Raw genomic sequence first — 21,225 nt, forward strand, 5'->3', positions numbered from 1 at the left:
AGGAAGCAGAAACGAAAAATGGATTAATTTGCGATGTCGGAAATGACGGAAATGACAAAAGTGAAGTTGTGTCTCCATATCAGGTCAAGAGGGCGTTTGACAGTAGATATACAATAATTTCTTTAACTTAAGACGCATGTAATTAAGGCGATGATTAACATCTTTTATTCGAAACCCCCTGATTAAATCAAAAAAAGTCCTGCGTTGGAAGATTCGTTTTTAACATATTCGAACCATCCTTCATTCCAACATGATGGCAAATCAACTACGAATCAGTTAAACTTTGGGAGTAAAAAAAGCGTGCCTTGGTATCATGTTGATTTAGTCTTCGTGTCAAGAATATTTGTCAATGGCTTATCATCTGTCTAGTATTAGCTGACGTCAAATACGGTACAGCCGTTGTTGAAAAATTGCCAGCGTCTTATGAATTATTTTGAAGTTCTAGACAGTCCTTGTAATCTAGTAAAAAAATGTTTGGTTGCATAAAATTTTCTTTTCCACAGACTTCCAAAGACCGCTCTCCTCACTCTCCGAAGAAGAAATCAATGACCGGAATGGTAAATTACTTGATAAATTTATTTATAACCCTATTCCTGTCAGTGTTTTGACTGTAAATCTTATGGAGTTAATTAATTTGTTTGATTTTTTCCTCCTAAAATCTAATTAGCAAAAGTAATCCAAAAAATATCTTAACAATATAGGATCAATTTTTGACCTTGGATTAAGCTCTTAAATGGCGAAAGTAGGGTCAAGATTTTGAACTCATTTTAAAATTACATCAAGCCAATTATATATCGTTGCTTGCAATCCACTTGGATATTAGGAAAATGACATTTTTTATTCTCAAAAACTAATTCAATTATGTTTAATGAGATTAACTGATCATTTAAAAATTGTTATCTGTTGACCCTCCTCATAAAATTGATGTCGTCAACAGAACGCCTTGTTTGATGTGAATTTATCAATAGATAAAACTACCACAGACATGTAAATTGACTGTGAAATCCAATCTGCATCAGAATTTACATGGGACTCAATATATAAAAATTAACTGGATTTTCAAATATTGTTGACGTACTCTGTTTTGTCAATCTCATTTATACAACTTCGTCAGTTTTATTTATTTAAAAAATATTATAGGATACCATGGAAACGAAGCAGTTTTTGATGACAAATCTGATGGAAAACGACAACGCCGTGGGATAGGACGTGATGTAACACTATGGCCGAAAGATGGAAATGGAGAACTGCATATTCCCTATACAATAGATCCAAGTAGTAAGTTGTTACTTATATTAACACAACAAGCAAACGTCGATTAAGTTAGCACCACACTTAAATCATAAGAGTTTTTATGCACAAATAAAATATGAATCAGATGACACATTTGTATATCAACTCAAAGATTAAAAAAAACCCACTATACTCTTCATACACAATTCTTAATAAGTTATTATATTTTCAGTTACTAGAAATGCACAATACCATACAAGAATTCTCGGCTTCATCAAACAAATGAATTCGTTTATCAAATGCAACTCGGACGTATGGAGACCAAGAACAAACGAACAATCTTATGTCAACTTTCAGATACACGCTGGGTAAGTTTATTGTTTTATATCATTTACGTGTCATTACCCCCTGACTGTATTTAATCATGATTCCAGCTAGATATATGTAGGGCATTTGCTTGTTGGTGGTAATAGTTGATTTGAGGTCATTTAGTCTAAATAGAGTCATAACACCATATTTACAGCGAGATATATAGGATACCTATCGATTTGATTTTAATAACGTTCTTTCCAAATAGGTATAGACCACAAATTTTATAATTTTTATGTTTTTACTAAGGATGCTGTGAAAAGCCTTATTCTCTTTACAAAACATAAGTGCTATTTTTTATATAGGTGTTGCACTATGAACATAGATTTATAAAAAGGAAACATTTTTTTTCTGATTAAATTATACTTGTCCTGGAGAATTAGGCAAATTTAAGTAAAAAGATTAAAAAAATTCAAAGAATAGCAAAAATCTGTACTACAATATTCCAAAGTATCACCCACTTGAATGTAATAACAAGTACAATATTGCAGCATCACTGCCAAAAATGCTTTAATTATCGGAGGTAGAATCACGAATGAATACAAAAAAATAGAACTAACATTGCATTTAAGTATTTCATTAAAATTTAGGTGTTCAAGCTGGGTTGGATTAGTTCACCAGTCTGTCCAACCACAATATCTTCGTCTGTCCGATGGTTGTATAATGTTCAACAACGGTACGTAACTTAAGAGTTAAAATTTACAGTGTAAAAAAATACAAACCTTACCTGAGGAGACCTAATCTGGCAAATATTTTGGAATGTATAACTAAATTCTTAAATAATTTTTGATCATGGCAATACATAATCAGTCTACTGATACTTCAAAAAACTTGTAACATGATCCATCAAAATAAACCAATGATAACAAAGACTAACAAACATCTTTGCTTCATCTCTCTTCGACAAAATGTCATTTTTCTTTTTAGGCAGTGTTCTTCATGAAATGATGCATGCCATGGGTTTTTATCACGAACATGCTAGAGAGGATCGTGATCGATATATTCGTGTCAATACAAATAACATTCGTGATGGTGAGTTCAAAGAATAGATATTCCTCACAGTTTAACGAAGCAGCCGAAGTAATACAGTTTAACCTGTTACCACGGCAAGTCGAGTATCGAGAAAGCAAAACTGTATGATTTCGATGTCCCATTAAATCTAATATCACACATCTCCAGCAATTTTCAAAGTTGAAATATTTTGCATTTCGTTATCCTTTGTCTTAATGCGCAAATTTAAGTCTTTTTATCCGTTTTCTTCGCCTTATCGGAGCGTGTAAATTCTTTTTTTGGCTATCAAAGTGTGTTTTAACGAATATAATAAACGGTAGAGAGATGAAAATATAAACTCTGAATAAACTTTGCTTTAACACCACGCGCAAATATAAATCATTATTTGTACCATTGTAATTAACACATCTGTCGTCTAACAGTAAGAATGACTTAATAAAAGCATTCTCCTTGTCCTTTTTTTGACAATAGATTTATTTCCTCTTCATTTCTTCTGACTGAGTGTATTATTACTAACTTTTTACCTTGTTTATTTAGGTGCATTAGATAATTTTGCAAAACTTGGTACTAATAGTCTTGGATCGGTATGTCTAATCTTAAAATTTCTACACTTGCCTTTTCCTTTTTTCTTTCTGCGACTGTGTTTAAGAAAATACAAGTCATTTTGAATAAAATTATCATGGTTTTTGTTTAGCCTTATGATTACGGCTCAGTAATGCATTATGGTGAATTTACTTTTACAAAAAATAATCTGCCGACGTTAACAAAACTGGATACAAGTGATACACAAAGGATTGGTCAACGTGATGGGCTGTCTGAGCAAGATAAATTGCAAATAAATTTATTGTATAAATGTAATAATGACGAAGTACTGAAAACCACAACATCAACGACAACAAAACGTCCTACAACTACCACGACAACAACAACTCCAACAACAACAATGACAACAACGACAACAACAAAAAGTCCTACAACTACCATGACAACAACAACTCCAACTACCACGACAACAACAACTCCAACAACGACAACAACAAAAAGTCCTACAACTACCACGACAACAACAACAACAACTCCAACAACGACAACAAAACGTCCTACAACTACCACGACAACAACAACTCCGACAACAACGACAACAACGACAACGACAACTCCAACTCCAACGACAACAAAACGTCCTACAACTACCACGACAACAACAACTCCAACAACAACTCCAACAACAACAACTCCAACAACAACATCAACGACAACAAAACTTCCTACAACTACCACGACAACAACAACTCCAACAACGACAACAAAAACTCCTACAACTACCACAACATCCACAACTCCAACAACGACAACAACGACAACTCCAACAACCACTCCAACAACAACAACAACAACGACAACTCCAACAATAACAACAACGACAACGACAACTCTAACGACAACAAGAACTCCAACAACGACGGCAAAAAGTCCTACAGCTACCACGACAACAACAACTCCAACAACGACAACAACAACTCCAACTACCACGACAACAACAACTCCAACAACAACGACAACGACAACTCCAACGACAAAAAAACGTCCTACAGCTACCACGACAACAACAACTCCAGCAACGACAACAACAAAAAGTCCTACAACTACCACGACAACAACAACTCCAACAACAACAACAACAACAAAACGTCGCACAAGTACCACAACATCCACAACTCCAACAATAACGACAACAAAAAGTCCTGCAACTATCACCACTTCAACAACAACGAAAATAACGACAGTAAAAAGTCCTGCAATTACAACTACAACTGTAGTTCCTGTCAAAACTGAAAAGATCCCGTTTATTCAGTGTAAGCTATAACTTCTCTCGAAATCGTTTGCTTGTTGCATCCTTTCTTTATCACATGTCTTATTTTGTGTGCAAAAGGAGGATAAACCCGTTCCTTATTACGAAATGAATTTAGTTTTCTTTTTATGGTGTAGGTCGAGGAAATATTATTGCTGACGCAGTATGTGAGAAAAACGGACCAGGTCTGATGGCTTTTCCAACTGACAATGGTTATTTTATCAACTGTGTTGGAAAAATGGCTTGGTCGTGTCAAATGTGTCCAGGAGGAACCGTGTTTAGTAACAAATGTGAAAGATGCGTCGATGTATTTGATGGTAAGTATCACTTAATATTTGCTTGATAGCATTTGATATTTCAATCCAGGACAAAAAAGTCAATAATCAAAATAATATTTTATTCAACATTTTTAAATTGCCAACTTCAACATTATATTCTCGCTTGTTCAAACTTAATCTAAAATTTATTTACAATATATTCAGTTGATTGCCCGGTTGTTCCTAAATCTACCACCACCACCACCAAAACATCAACGACTACAACTTCGACAACAACAACAACGACAAAATCACCACCAGTTTGTAAGTATATCCTTCAATTCTACCTACTCAGGGACGTGTAAAATTATATAGCATTTTACTCCAGAAAAAAATCCTTTTACTTACAGAATTTGCACTTTTCACAAGCTAGTATACTAAATACTCAAATGCGCTATTTTGCCTTCCAGGTCCAACAAATCTATGCAAAGCTGACAGCAAAGTGAGAACGGCGAATCCAAACAACAGTCACCAATTTATTATTTGCTTATCTGGCATATCCTTTGGATGTCAAATGTGTCCACACAATTTAGTCTTTAACGATAGGATTGGTGTGTGCGATTTCTCAAGTAACGTTTTGTAAAAAATGTCTATTGGGCGGCTTGCAAGTAATTTAGACATCTACAGTGTTGTGAAAACGCACTGTGGTACACCCACAATAATAACCTGAAGTTTCTTATTGAGGTTTCGAATTCTGGTTACCTACTTTTTTTCTATGAAATTCAATCAACACTTCTTTTCCACATAGTTTTTTCTCCTGTTTATCGTTTTGGCATTCCTGTTCGACGGGTAATTTTGTCTTCTTATTCAAAAGCTTCATAATCCGTCTTTTAATGATTAATTGTTGTTTTCACAAGAAGGATATGTTACTTTGTATATAGTTTATTTTTGGTTTTGTTTTTTTATTATTTGAAGAAATATATTTATTTATAAGACACTTTTTATTTTTTTACTTCTTTGGATTCCTTAAAAAGTTATAAAATATTAACTTTTCTGTTTAATTTAGCCTAACTTTTTACAGCCTACAGTCATACAATCGCCGCTTTGTTTACCATTCTGCAAATTAAGGGACTGTGTTCTCAAGGCATTTACCGAGAGGAAATAGTGATGGGCGTAAATAGCTGAGTTAAGTTGGATCACTTGGATCTTATAATACGTAAAAAACACGTATAATACGTGAAAAACACGTATAATACGTGTTTTTTCTAAAAAATCTAGCTAGAATGGCATCTAGTTATTTATTGTTGAGACCTGTTAACGCAATTGGCAAATATTAACAATTAACTTTCTCAAATTTTAGTTTCTTAAACATTGTTTGTGCCAGAAATTTTCAATTCTTATGCCGCTAAAGTTAAGTGTTCTCAGCCTCCAACAGTGATAGTAGCACAAATTTTGCGTGTTCGTGTAAGTACAGTGGTAGAACAACAGTGGTAGAATATGAGCACCCGGCTCTTATATATTATTCAGTAGGTGAAACAATATCTCTGGAGGAAGATATAACTTAGACCGAGCGGGATTTAAACCAGCGACCATCTGGATTGCGCGCCACTGTTCTGCAAACTGAATTATAAATCAATAAATAATTGGACGTAAAAAAGGTCTTAAAGGGTCAAGCCAAACAAACAACTTTCATAATGGCTGTCCTCCATCTACAGTCGACGCTCAACATATGGAACTCTCAGAAGACTGACCAAAAAGTTTAAGATATTGAAAGTGCAAGATAAAGGATAGTCGAGATATCGAGCGTCGAAGGCCTTTAAAGTTAGAGATAGCGTAATACCCGTACCTTTTTATGAAAGTTTACGTTTTTATTAGGTTTTTTAGCTGAAAACGAGGAACAGAAAAAAAGACAGAATATATGGATAATAATATGTATGTGTTTCTAAATTTATAACATTACATTTCTCAGCCAACGTTCTCACCTTCATAGCCATTTTTGACATAAAGAGGATTTCAAGAATCGCTAATTGTGAACATTGCAAAGATTGTAAAGTCTGTTTTATGTATCACCGAATTTTATATAATTGAATGTTTTTGTTCGAAATATAGGGGAAAAGATCGAGCTAACTTGAGAAGACGGAGTCGAAGATATGGAACCAACAGATTGCAATGGCTGAGGATACGGGAAAAAGTTGGAGACAACAAAAGTTCGAAAAAACGGGTATTCAAGATATTGAGCTTCGATTGTATTCACAAAATAAATATGTTGGTTAAAGAATGCTGATTAGTTACTTTATAATAGTCTTCTCCGTGATTGTTTTATTATCTGCACGTTGTTAAATTAAATTCATTAAGTCGCGACTGGATCTTTGAAAAAAATCAGCTAACAACAACCTCGTCCCCAGGGCATCATGTATTTTTTGTGACATCTGGAAGGCGATACGAACATGGTAATGGCGGAGGCTGATGCGATATGAAACCTGATTGGCGTGGATGTGTGACATAATTATTACCTCACAAAAAACGTTCAGCGAGGCGTCGGAGCGGCGAGTCAGGGTCGAACAGAAAAGCTGTTTGTAATAATATTGCAGAAGAGCTGTAGCATGTTTTTTTCCAAAGTAAAATGTAGCTAGCTAAGACACTTACCTAGCAAACTATCAAGATGAGACTAAATGGAACTTGTAGAGTTCTATTTAGTCTCATCTTGTAATAGAACTTGCTTCCAAGTGCTGAGGTTTAATTTGCAGCTTTATGCAGAGAATGACATTAGAAAAAATTACTAGTTGAGAGACCTAATCTCGCCCATGTCTTTTATACACAAAATAATTTTTGACAAAAAGTCGAAAATTTTTTATACAAAATATGTATCACATGTTTTAATGTATTTATATCTGCTTGTGGTTAGCAAGCATGTTTTATTACTTTATATGTTTGGTTGCCATAAAAAATATAAAAAGCCAGTTGGTTAACCGTCAGAGCCATTTTATCATTAAAGGCACATTCATCCTGCTTAATTTAAGAATTTTAAAAGTGCAATAACTTCATTAAAAAAATAAAGTTATTGACTTGAAACATAAAATAAGACATAAAAGTAATTTTATATTAGGCATAAAAATATTACACAGGTATTTTAAGGAAGAGTAAAAACCTATAAATTTTAAGCATGTAATGAAAAATAAAAAACGATTTTTGGTAAAATGATTCTTGCTTGGTATTTGGACACGCTTTAAAGAAATCTTAGACAAATTGATCACAATCATATTTTAAGTCGCTCTTTGATTGTGCACTCAACCTGGCATCTGGTTCAATCCAGGATCCACTAACAATAGTGGTAGAAATTGAACAGCTCACCACTGTGATAGATCATTTTAAGACTCTTAATTTTAATTACAAGGCAGTAAGCATCAAGAAATCACAAAATAAGTCTAAAACGAGTAGTATAGCGTTCTTTTCGTTTGTGAGAGCATAATAATTTTGAGTAAGATACAGGTTCAGATATTGTAACCTTACAAATAGGTCAGATAAAATTCACCTAAGTTTGTGCCAGTCAATTATGTCACTAAACAAAAACTTTGCTGCTGGTACGGTTGTTTGCCAATACTTTTTAAACTATAAAATTCATGATTTATTTGACAAATTAAATTCCGTCAGTCATTTGGTGGATTTTTGGGAATGTCAAGGCCACAAAATGTAAAAGCAAAGATGAGAAGTCTCCTAAAGTAAATACCTTTTTGAGGCCATTTTTTCACCAACATAAAAGATTTCCTCCAGCTTTTTGGACTCTATAGCAGTTGTTAAATGTAACTGCAAGCAGTGAGTTCACAATACGCCAATTTACAGTTTCAGTTAACCACTGTTTAAAAAAAATCATTCCTTTGTTACAAAGCTTTTATTTAGAATTGAAAAAAGAAAGAAAACTGTTATGATGAATTAAAAAAATATTTTTTATATAAAGAATTAGCCAAGATACTAAACCGTCTTTACTTTCTAAGGGGCAACTTTGAGGTTCATTCAACAAAATCTTGAAAATTTTTGAGTTTGAAAATGTTTGAGTTTGAGCCTTAATGAAGTTGGTTACATAAATTTTAAATATCTATTTACTAATAGCCGTATTTTTCTGCCTGTTTAAAAGGGATACGGATATTCGTGTTATATTTCCGCATTTTTTTTTTTAGAAAACTGGGCGTTGTTTAATTAAAAACCTCATTATTTGTTAAAAAAAATTATAAAAAAATTTAATTATGTAAATTTATTAATTTCATCATAATAAATAAACTTAGTGATTAAAATAAATGCATTATTATTTTAATACGCCATTTCTAACATGTGAAAATTATAAAAGGGTGATCCAGCTCCTTGAAGAAGAATTAATGTAAATAGTGGAATTTAATCTCTTGAAAAAAAATTACAAAAGATTTGGAATCAGAAAGTATAGAGATTTTAAAGAACGAAAAATCGTGATGAATTTGCGGACACTATTTCTAAAACTATTTAAAGGAGATACGAAGTTTCGCTAATATCTAAAGAAAACCATCTTAATTTGCCAGACAATTTGCAATACAACAAACAACGCCTTTTAAAATTGGATGATAATTTGGAAGAATTATTTTAACGAAAACCGAATAAAAAAGATTTAAAAAATGTGAAAATCACCCAACTCAATTTATCACATAGCAAACTTTAGTGGACAGGTCCTAAGTCTCTCTCTAATATAAATTATTCAATTGGCCTAGAAATATCAGCAAAATATTGGTAAATATATGTTTGTACGAATATGTGACACAGCTGTTGAAATGCAAACGGACTGGTACTGTTAGAAAGTCTATGAGTATCAAGCGAACGCGGTCGTTTATCGAGAACTACATAGGCTTAGGTAATTTAACATGGTGTACCTGGAGAATGTCTTCATACAAACAGATGCTCATCCATTAAACTTAGTGCCTGTATAGAAAATTGCGTTTAAAGATGTGCAAAAAACAAAATAATACTGTTATTGGAGTCAAAAGTGACGACATTGTGCTGGATTGATATTTTCATATACTTTCTTCAAAACTTTATTCCTTAGATCCACATCTCTGCTTATCAACATGACTACAAGTTAACGAAGAGATGTGTAATAAGTAGCTATACAACCGATGAAATATATTTCAACACTGTTACATAGATGTCAGCATTTTCTTTAAAAAATAAATAAATAACTGTTTAATGTGTGCTTCACAAATCACGTAAATAATTCCTTGGGCCATTCAAGTACCAATTGAATTAGGTTAAAAGACAAAAAGGAAACTTTTCATTGATTTCATTAATCAATCGGTTCATTTCTCTTTTTTTGACCTGAGAGGAAGTTAACATTGATTTAAATTCTATACTGTCAACACCATACTTCCACTTGTTTTCTTTCGTAGATGTAAGCAAAATATCATACTTTAAAGCACAATCAAAAATCATTTCGTGACAAGATATTCGTGCATCGTTATTAATCTTTACCAGTTCTTTAAACGCTTCGTTTAATCTATTTAAAAGCAATAAAATCAACCCTTTTAAAAAAATGGGAATATGTAAGAGATCACTCTTCGATTCTCCAGCTACATCAATTGCAATATTAATTTCTTTTAAAGCATTTTTATAGTCTCCTTTAACAATGTAAATTCTTCCAATGTTCATCAAAATACAAACTCTTTGATAATTCAGATTATACTCTGTAGCAATTTTGTTACTTTTAACAAGTACATTGAGACTCTCCTCGTAGTTTTTCTGACACCAAAAAATGCGTGCTTTAAGAAGAGTATAGTTGATATACAAGACGTTGGACTGTTTTATATTCATTTCTTTGATAAGAGTTTCTATCTCAACCTCTATACTAGAAGCTCGAGTACTGTTTTTTAGTTTACATGATATGTCAGCTTTGACAGTTAAGATGTCCAGAAGAAATGCTTTTCGGGCGTCAGTAGATTCTCTCGCAATTCGTTCTAATTTTTTAATAATGTCTAAAGCAGCTGTGAATTCTCCTAGCAGATCTAATATCTTCATTCTCCTCATTAAAATATCAACATACTTAAATCCATCCTGTTCAAGCTTATAACTTGCCATATCTTCTTCGATGCTTCTAAACATATTTTCACCTTTTTTCTTATCACCACATTTCAAATGGATTTCAGCATAATTTAACTTCCAAACAAGCACAAGAAGTTTCTTTTTTTTCAACACCCTCTTGAAATTAATTAATCCTTGTTCTAATAAATCAATAGCAGCTTTTTTGTTACCATCGAAAAAAAAATTACACTTAATTTGGTTCAGCAATAATAAGCTAAAAACATCTTTAATGTCACGGGTATATTCTGGTGAAAGAATAACGCTAACCAATTCTTTTAAAAATTTATATTCTCCGCGATTTTTTGCAACGTTGAAAACGATTAGGAGATCAAAGAATACACCTTGATTCCACAAATGTTTCACGTGTATGAACCAGATGTTTTCTTCATCGTTATCCCATGGAAATGAATTTTCGGATGCTTTCTCCAAAATATTACATAAATGTTTTTGAACAACTGCACTGTTTTTATTTGACTGTTCTTTTTCAGAATAAAATTTTAATACTTTTTGAACCAATTTATGCATAGTAACAACGGTAGCTTGAGTTACATCACTTTTCTTCTTCGATATGAGAGAATATTCACACAACATTTCCACAATCTCATTCAAATCAATTTCATCCTCTATATTTTCATCGAATAAAAATGTTTTTGTATTAATAAATGTTCCATCCATATGAGACATCATATTAATAACATCTTTTGCCATTTCATGTTTATACAACTTCAGCTTTTCCAAAGCCATCTGCCATACTGTTAACAATGTTTTGTCATAAATCGCTTCCCCACATTTTGTCAAGTTAACATTTAAAAGCTGTGTTCTGTTTTTCCTAAACGCATCGAGGTATGTTTTTGTAGAGACGGAATTTCTTTTTATATAGCTTACAGCTTGCTGCATTGCTAAAGGAAGATGTTGTAGTTCGGTAATAAGGTCTTCTACAACTTCATTCTCCGACTCGTCAACAAATTGAAAAAAATTAACAGCCTCCTCTAATGTGAATACATCTATATCAATTTGTTGAATTCCTAATCCAGACCACTGACTAAACTGAGATGTAATAATCATGTGAGGCTTTTTATTTAAGTTCAAGTTTTTAAGCACTGGTTGAATAGAATCCATGCATTCAACATTGTCAAAAACGAACAAGCAATTTGTGTTTATTAACGATTTGCAAATTACAGGTAGGAGAACTTCAATTGATCTATTGCCTGGATCAATGTTTAAGATGTGGGACAACTTAAGCAAAGAAGATTCCATTGAATCAGCATGAATCCAAAATACATTGTCGTAATATTTTTTGCCATAAATATGAGCATATCTTGCAGCTGTTTCTGTTTTACCAATACCGCCTAAGCCAGTTAAAGCAACTGCACTGTAACTATAGTTTGTTGGAGTGTTCAAGTTTGTTGGAGTGTTTAACTTTCTGTAGAGTTCATCCAATACACTTTCCCTTCCAGTGAAATTAGATACGTTTTGATGGACGTTCCAAAAATGCTTTTCATCAGCTTCACCTAGCGAAAACAAAAAATTCAGTTTCTAAAATTTTTGATTTTGCAAAAACATCCTTTTAACCTACAACTGACATTCAGGCATGGGTAGGGACAATTACAAACATAAATACACAATCATTTCGTCACTTTCAAAGTATAAAAATCTCGGTAGATCTTGAAATAATGAATTAGTTGTGTGCAGTAACATAATCATTTATCAACAAATGACACATTATAATTTCCTCCTTTTTGAATTCGCGCTTTACGATGGAGTAAAATTTTGGATGCCTATCAAATGTCTTTAAAAAAATTAAAAATACGGTGATATGTTATATCACCTTCAAATCCAGTATTTGCAGTAAAACACACTCTTGCTGTAGTTTCTCTGTCTTAAAGATGTTAGGTTTAAAAAGTAGATAGTTTACGTACCAAATATATTGATGAAGATGTTTTTTAATGATTTTTCAAATTACATCGTGTCTCATAAAGACGTATAGACAATATTGGTAAGGAAGTAACTGGTTCTCATTATTTTTGTTTTGCTTCTATTTATGTTATGGAAATAAAATAAATTCGCGTAACTAAATTTATTTGTTAGTACTTTACAGAAGATTTGCGAAAGAAAAATTCCTAATGCCGCAAAAACTTTTATTTGATACCTGAGACACGTTGTCCGTCTATTTGTAAGGTTTCTTTCAGCAGAGTGAGAATTAAAGAGATGAGTGATATAAGCAATTCACAAGCATAAAACGAAGCGGAAATTTGGATAGTACAAGCATATTGAGTCTTAGCTCATAATGCACTGTTATTATGATGACTTTATTTTTTTTCTGATTTTTCATTTGGTTTGTTGTACACCCCCGTCCTTTTGTATATTTATCTGATTTGGAGGCCATGCGTGTCAGAGAAAACGTAAAAGTTCCATTAAACCAGTGATGTAGGCGTTTTATTATTCCTGTCCATTCGCAGCTTGTCTAATTCAATTTTTGTTTTTGGGCAGGAACATATATTCCATTATTACCCGCGTAACATGGCGGCATTGATAACTTCTGGCGCAAAGTAATTACATAATTATATCAAAGGAGGGGTCTCCTGTTTGTTCTTTGCCGTGTTGAAAGTGTAAATATGCAAAACAGAAGTAAACAATACTGTAATGCAGAATTTTCTAACAACGCTTTTGAATGTTATGTATGTTTCAAAACCGTTTTATTTAGAGAACATTTCTTGTGTTAATGATAAACCCATTATCGAACATACCTCCTTCAATATGTCGTAAATCGTTCTTAACCGTTGAAGATATTTTACTCGCCCAAATGCTGGCAATAATTTTCTGCAAAAGTTGAACAACTCAAAAAAAGTTTCAGATTACGGTGGTCCTTAAACGATATAGTTTTTATTAAGAAATTGCTTCTATATACTGTTCCATAATTCTGTTTTCTTTGGATAATAAAGCAAACGTGCGTATAATGCATTAAATGTTATTTGGGACAGAATTTATCCTTGCCATGTATTACGGTATTACCCACTTAAACATTTATTCTGCGGCTAAATATATTGTTTTATTTTTCCAATTGGTAGTTCACCAAACAATAAATCACACCAGAAAATTTATAATGAAGTGGGAAGAAGCACGCGTCGAGAGTAATAAATATATTACCTATTTCAAGCTCAGCTAATCTTTTCTCATGGTCTTCATATTTTTCTTCTAGGGTGGCAAGTCTGCTGTTCATTTCTTCAATTTCTTTATAATACTTATTGCATAAAAGATGCAGTCTTTTATATATATCATCTATAGCCTGGTTAACTTCTTGATTTTCAGAGCTTTTTTCGATATCCTCTTTAATGCCTGATATATTCTCTTTCATCTCAATAACTTCCCTAGCTAAGTCTGAAAGGTTAGATATATCAGTTGTATGTTCATCAACTAGTTGCTGTAATTGATTTTGCCCATATTGCAGATGATTCAACAACAGCCTAAAATAGTCCATTCTTTCTGGATCAAGTGACTTGTGCTTTAGGGTTTCTGTATCGATGACATATTCAAGGCCTTTTAAAATCTGATCACCTTCCAGCCAGATTGTAGTAAATTCTGACTCTTTTAAAGTGCATGGGTTGCTATAATGGGCAATCTTGTTTCTAAATTTACGAGCACGTAGAACAAATGCACCAACACTCATATCTTTTTTAGATAGACATTTTTGTCTCCATCCTCCGTTTGGAGAAGGCAAGGCTGTGCAATTTATAACTAACGATATAATTAAGGTAGTATCAAACTTTGCAGAATCGGTTTGTTGATTATCAGGAAACAAAAGCAACCATTGATCATCGTTAATAATCTTTTCACTCTTTAACTTAATTAATGTTGCATGATGGTTTCGCAGTTCGTTATATAATCTTCTTGGATCGGAAGGTAAACCTATGTAAGTACTTTTATTAGTCACGTTATGTAATATATTTAACAATGCTTTTTTCATAAAGTTCTCAACATATAAGGATAACTTCAACCAGAATTCGCAAAGTGAAATGATATTTGGTGCCATGGTTTGACTTTTTTATTAACAAGGCTTTCAATCTAAAGATAAAACCATTAATAAGTTACAAGGGAAAAAATGCAAAACTAACCAATATAAAGAAAATTTATATCAGGGTATAATGACAAATGACAATTGTCTAACAGTTACACCATGACATCTTAATACTTTTCCGATCTCTTACTTTTGAAAAAAGTGTTGCCATGGGAACGTTTTGAACGCTCTGGAGCATATTTATATCTCCTGCTACAATCAGATGTAACCGTACTTTGTTAAACGACAAATTTGTTTTAAAAGTATTTGTAGGACGTAAGATATATTTGTGGTTATTTTTGACCAAGTTAATATTCGTGCCAGTTAACCGTCTGGATTTTGCAAGAGGGCAATACGGGTTTTTAGGCATTCTGATTGGCTTAGCGCTCTTGACGACGGGCCGATATGGAGCGGTATTGCCCATCGTCAAGAAAATGGTAGTCTTTGTTGACAAGCCCGAAAAACAAGTTACAAGAAGCTTTATTACAACTTTACTACAACTTTTTATAAAAATCTTTTAACGTTGTTTGCTTGGCGATGGGCAAGGACTCCAAATTCCATGTAAACTTCATTTTATTAAAAATGCCAATTTAATTGATAAATTGAAGGAAATTTTGCCACCATTGATGCAATAAAAATGAATAAAAATGAAAACATTTTTTTTTATTTTCCTATAAGATTTTATTTATCGATACACAAATTTTCGAATTAACGAGCACAATGTAGCCTTGGGACTAAAAAATTGTTCGAATTAGTGGAGTTCGAATTAAGCAGCTCAAAATATAAGACTTTATTAAACCAAACTCAAGGGACTTGGCAATTTGTTCGAAATAACGGAAAGTTCGAATTAAGCGGCATTCGAATTTACGTCTACTGTATATAATTCCTACAATACAATTATCAATAAAACATTTTCATAGGATAGAAACAGCCACAATTAACGGACGTCTACTGTATATAACTCCTACAATACAATTATGGATAAAACATTTTCATAGGATAGAAACAGCCACAATTTCTAGTTTGACTGTTAAAATAACCATATTCAGCAACATTCTGGCTGGATGCTTCTTCAACATGACTAGTTAACTAGCTAGCTACATTGTCCATAAAAACGATGATCTGATATTCAGTTTTATCAATAATACTAAATACAGGACGAAAAAATTATAACAAATACGTCTCCTGTGATTTTCAGACTTGTTCCTTCAGCTTTTTGGTTACTCAGCCAATATAAAACTCGTTGAAACCCATGTTATTCTTGGCTGGTTGGGTTAATTCGATTTGTTTCAAATTTTGACCTCAAGTGTAAACGAAAGTAGTACTAGTGGATTATATTTTTTTAAGAACATTAAACCGAAATTCTTATTTTTTATTTTCATCTAACTAAGACGGTTAACAAATACAATACTAAACGATTACGGCGGGCTGTACCGCAAAATATCGCCCGAGGTCTGAAACAATACAGCAGTACGAATCTTACAATCTGCATTATTATATAAATGACCAAAAAATTGGTGTCCAACAACTGCGGTATGTGATATTTAAAATCTAAATCTACTAAATTTACTTGCTCTGAAAATTATTTGGAAGGAAAAAGAAGTTTACCAAAGTATTTCAAATTACATCTCACCCATCAAATTTAAATCACTCAAAACGTCACACAAAAAATAAGCTGATTAATGTCAAACACAAATCTCTTTCATTGGTAAAATCAGTTAGTTTATTACAAACCCAGCCAAAGGTTGTCACAAAATGTGAAAGATAAACAATAAATTGTTCCTCTGACAGAAGTTTTTTATCTAAGGTGCCAAAAAAATCGATTGCAAGGATAAATTATAATGCAACAAAACGTTTTTGATATATTGCATATGGTCCTTCTTCTCTAAACTTTGAACAAAATGTAAAAAAAAAACGGTTTTTAAACCCAAAATTAATAAAAACCAGTCCTTTTAGCAACTGGCATGCTGTTTTGCCATCAATAAAGTTTAACACAAAATTTTAAATCTCACATAGGATTCAAATGTTTACATAAAATATGTATTGGCAGAAATTTTTTTTGGCTAATTAGTCAAATTAGAAATGCAAAAAAAAAGTCGTAATGACTCATGTTAAAACAACAATAATCAATCTAACAGTTCATTTTATGTCAATATTTACAGCAAATTTGCAACACAAAGTACGAATTCTAAATAATACTAAATTTGCTTATTTTGGTCTGTTGCATATCCATGATATGCCACAAAAGTTGGTAAGTAAAAGATTAGGGGTTAACGACAAAATCAAAGTTTGCAAAATTTAATTTTCTTGCTACTATAGTATCTATTGCATATGCCCTCTAACACAATATTTTAATCCCTAATGCCAAAGAAAAACAGTTTGCAACAAAAATCAGTTGTTTTGGTGATACAGCATACGCTCTTTCCCCACAAAAGCTATACAACGTGTAAAAAGAAAGAATGGTTGTAGGGAGTATTTCTGATTCAACAAAAATCAGTTTTTTTTACATTTTGTATATTGTCCTTACCCATTAAATCATACACAAAATATTTAAAAAAAAGGATTTGGAACGCATCAAATTTAAATTGAGAAGGATCACTATCTCCTCCCTAGTAAGAACTTATACACAAAATATAGAAAAACACTGCTCGCAAGGTGTAAAGTCAAATTCTACAAAAATTAGTTTTCTCGGTATATATTGCATGATTCTTTTGCCACAAAAGTAAAAATAAAAAATAAATAATCAAAAACTCATGTAAACTGCAACAAAATCAAAAAATGTGAAACATTTACGTAAATTTTCCCCATAATGTCAAAAACACAGGATTTTCAGTGTTAAAAAAACACAGGTTTTTCAGTGTTAGCATGTAGTACTCCCTCAAAAGAGTTTAGACTTTCCTTAAATAACACAAAATGTTATAAACAAAAACATTTGAGTCAGAGCATCTAGAACAGCAAAAATCACCACACTTAAGCTACCTGAATTACTACATGGTAACTAAAAATGCCTTTGTCGCATTGCATGCAACCGATGTAAGTTTAGTTACACAAAATGTGAAAAATACATTATATATACAGAGCCGATCGCGAGTAAATATACACTAGTATTAAACTACGGGTACGAGTAATTTCTTCTGTGGATATTTCACGAGTACGCGACAAGTATGCTGCGCGTATGAGTACACCAACAATACTTGCACATTTATGCTACTGTACTCACACAGTACTCGCTAGATTGCACGTTAGGCAAACGGTATAACTAAACGAAAAACTTTCCAATATTTTCTAAAAATGTATTTCGGTGTTTACGCTAATTTTTCTTTCATTTTTTTAATGATATTTTGTTACTATCAAAGATTTCTTTTATGTTTTAGTTATTTTGGAATTTTATTTCTTTGAAAGACGATTATAAATATATAAAGCTTAAATATATAAAATCACAAAAACCCGACTGAACTGAAGATATAAATATTTGCCGTTTTCCTTTAACAAATGACACAAGTTATAGTAAAAGTTCTTTAAAAGAACCCAATACATATGACCGTACTTCACTTACTTGCTTTATTTTCAGGGTTCGAAGTAACGCTATAAAGTGATTCGTGATAATTTATTGATTTGGTTAGGACAATGACTCTGTAGGCGGAAATATAGGTGTTTAGATTGGGAGAAAATGCACTTGTGGCCAATTTATGTTGGTGTTGGATTTACTGAAAAACATCATTTTTACAGTGTTACTTTCTTCTTTCGTTTGTTTTTTATGTTCCACAGCGAGTTGAAGATGTCATTGAGATTACATGCTAACACTTTAAGCACTGGCGTTTCGTTGATTTACTATCGAATCAGCAGTCCCATTTAGAACTATGCCACAGGGACCTGAAACTCCGAAGAGCCAGACGAGTCTGAACTGATTCGCGTTATATTCAACTCAACTGCGGGAAAGTGCGCACCAACGCAAGTTATATATGATAGCCAGAACGAGGAAGAACCTCAATTGCCTCACGACAAAGTCGTAACTTTCAAGCTCTCTTTAGACATACATTGCGCTCATCGTGGTTGTTGACTCAGGTTTATTCAGCTATATTAAAAAATATTCGATGTAAACAGAAAAAGTTTTTTTTATTTTACCTTCCATCGAGGTTATAATGTTAAAATGATTGACGAGTTATTTAAGATTGGAGAAGCATTAAAGAGAGCAAGCACTCGTGTTTGTAGATTGGAGTATCTGGTTGGTTAATCGGTAATTTAATAAATTTTTCAAACGTTGTATGGCTATTAATTTTTATTTACCTGGGATAAGTTGAAAAAAAAAACTTTACCTCTAAGCGATAGTGTTGTTTTTCTTTTTCTTCTTCCCTACAGTTAATAAAATGAATAATTTTTGTCTTGAATTGATTTATTTTCTTAAATAATACATTATTAAGTAGTTTCATATTTATATCAATCTTCGTTCAACGTTTTCATTGGTTATAAATATTGAATGCACTGAATAAACCTTAAATGAAAATCATCGGTACCCTATTGGTTTCTTGCAAATATGAAGGTCTGCATTCCAATATATTTTCCAATCGTATTTAGTCATTTCTAGCGGTTTTATGTGTTTCAGGTGGTGTTGGTATACTGTTTTTATTAGTTTGTCTACAGTTTTGACGAAAGTCACTACACCATCGTCTCCGCGGTAGGGGATTGTTTTGTATTTTGTTAGACCTTCAACGTGGATGCAAAATCCGCATGGCTTTTGATGTTGCTACGTTTTTGTGTATGAGCCCTCCCTATTCATTTTTTAATTCGATTCAATATTCTGTGTGATGGAGTCAAAGTCAGCATATATCACATAAGGTACTCGCGTCGATCTATTAGAGTTAGTAAACACTAGCTTTTAATAGGACTTCGGCATATCTACCACAACAAACCCTTTGTCTGCAATTTTTGAACGTGTCTATTATATGCAGATTCTAACTGAAAAGGATTGATGCAATGCTTACATACAAATTTTGCAATGTCGTGGTGATTTATCTGTGATAATACTAGTCTTGGAAAGGTCTTTATCTGACAATAATGACTGGTTTGTCCATCGGATAGTAGTAGAAGGTTTATTGCTTCTTTGTGGTCTGTAACTCATATGAGGTAGATCATTTTTTCATAACCGAACCCGTTAAACTTTATATTGTTCTGTTACTCAAATTTAGTTATGTCTTTAATGGTTACCAAAAATTCAATGTTGTTGAAGTTGAGATCGTTGACGCATTCTTGTGTTTTGTTTGTCTCTTTGCATTCTTTTGTGGATGAAGTATTGCATTAGTATTGTGTACATAAAACATTTATTTTCATCATTTTAACGTTTATTACGGCTTTTTTTGCCTTTAATTTTTGTGGTCGGTCGATATAAGTTGATCCTCTTACATCCATTTATTCAGCTTAAAATTTTTTTAACTCTTCAAATATCAGTGGAATTGTCCTGTAAAGTCATCATTTCAAGAAAAATGTTTGCAATTCCGCATAATTAAATCTTTTTACAAACGTTGGCGAAAGGATTTTTGCAAGTAGTAGTTAATAGTTTCTTGAACCTTTTTATCTATATTATAATGCCCGTATACGTCTGTCTGTCTGTCTGTCTGTCACGCAAAATGGTAGCTTAGCTGCGCATAGCTGCTTCCCTCTAACCACGCCTGAGCAATGCTAAAACAATCATAGTATTTGTTTTTTTCGTAACCTTTGTATCGTCCTACCAACCTTTTTATGCATCTTTTTAAAGTCACGTCACTTTTTACCACGAATTTCGATACTGCAAAAAGTCGACATTTTAGACCTAGCCACCCCTACCATTCCTCTGGACCATTAATACGGAGTATTAAGCCTTTCTGCGCCGGACTTTAATTTCATTAACCAATCAGAAACCTTATTCGTTTCACGTGTTTACGCAACCTTGCGTTTAAGTTTTGGCCGGGGCGTCCATGAGATCACCAGAATATCGCAACCACGAGGTCACGAGGACGGATTGGTTTTACATTGGTTTTACACACTTAATCTTTTCCCCATCTTTTCCCATTTTCTGTAAAGCACTTAGCTACACCTTAACGTTTCACCCCTTTATATTTTTTAAATTCTTGCAAAAGAATGCCAGGGTTAACGCATTCTCATGTAAATATATTATCACGTTCTCTAGCCATGTATAAATCTTAAACAAACCAATTTTAGGATTTTAGCTAGGAACGTAGATTTCGTGGCAGTATTCTGCTGAAGCTAGCTAGCTGTATTTATTCCCATTCTTTTAAAGTTTTTATTCAGTTTGGTATATCAATATTTATTGTATGTAGCTAGCTAGCTCTTTTGAGCTACCTCTGGCTAAAAAGTGAAAG

The 21,225-nt window shown here is 32.7% G+C and overlaps 2 protein-coding genes across 3 annotated transcripts; one reads left to right on the top strand and one right to left on the bottom strand.

The window, feature by feature from the left end:
• The first annotated feature begins 471 nt into the window (after positions 1-471).
• Positions 472-5,717, top strand: LOC130649303 (mucin-2-like). Its single transcript, XM_057455562.1, has 10 exons — positions 472-557; positions 1,141-1,278; positions 1,466-1,601; positions 2,193-2,278; positions 2,530-2,634; positions 3,151-3,197; positions 3,308-4,469; positions 4,603-4,782; positions 4,948-5,046; positions 5,193-5,717. The coding sequence occupies exons 3-10, from the start codon at positions 1,516-1,518 to the stop codon at positions 5,363-5,365; spliced, it is 1,938 nt and encodes a 645-aa protein (XP_057311545.1). The 5' UTR covers positions 472-557; positions 1,141-1,278; positions 1,466-1,515; the 3' UTR covers positions 5,366-5,717.
• A 4,019-nt stretch (positions 5,718-9,736) lies between these two features.
• LOC130649228 (uncharacterized) lies at positions 9,737-19,568 on the bottom strand. 2 transcript variants are annotated; one of them, XM_057455479.1, is made up of 4 exons: positions 19,186-19,568; positions 18,426-18,944; positions 13,963-14,877; positions 9,737-12,326 (listed from the first exon to the last, which is right to left on the bottom strand). In XM_057455479.1, the coding sequence occupies exons 3-4, from the start codon at positions 14,843-14,845 to the stop codon at positions 9,985-9,987; spliced, it is 3,225 nt and encodes a 1,074-aa protein (XP_057311462.1). In that variant the 5' UTR covers positions 14,846-14,877; positions 18,426-18,944; positions 19,186-19,568; the 3' UTR covers positions 9,737-9,984. The 2 variants fall into 2 exon arrangements, with proteins under 2 accessions (XP_057311462.1, XP_057311463.1); XM_057455480.1 differs by lacking the exon at positions 18,426-18,944.
• Between the last annotated feature and the right edge of the window lie 1,657 nt (positions 19,569-21,225).

Source organism: Hydractinia symbiolongicarpus, chromosome 7, assembly GCF_029227915.1.
Source record: "Hydractinia symbiolongicarpus strain clone_291-10 chromosome 7, HSymV2.1, whole genome shotgun sequence".
Classification (NCBI taxonomy): domain Eukaryota; kingdom Metazoa; phylum Cnidaria; class Hydrozoa; order Anthoathecata; family Hydractiniidae; genus Hydractinia; species Hydractinia symbiolongicarpus.

Excerpts from the sequence above, each read along its gene's own strand:
- LOC130649303 (XM_057455562.1), top strand. The coding sequence starts at position 1,516 with ATGAATTCGTTTATCAAATGCAACTCGGACGTATGGAGACCAAGAACA. Across the intron at positions 3,198-3,307 it reads GTACTAATAGTCTTGGATCG|CCTTATGATTACGGCTCAGT; the intron begins GTATGTCTAATC and ends GTTTTTGTTTAG. Across the intron at positions 4,783-4,947 it reads ATGCGTCGATGTATTTGATG|TTGATTGCCCGGTTGTTCCT; the intron begins GTAAGTATCACT and ends CAATATATTCAG.
- LOC130649228 (XM_057455480.1), bottom strand. The coding sequence starts at position 14,845 with ATGGCACCAAATATCATTTCACTTTGCGAATTCTGGTTGAAGTTATCC. Across the intron at positions 12,327-13,962 it reads ATTAGCTGAGCTTGAAATAG|GTGAAGCTGATGAAAAGCAT; the intron begins GTAATATATTTA and ends TGTTTTCGCTAG.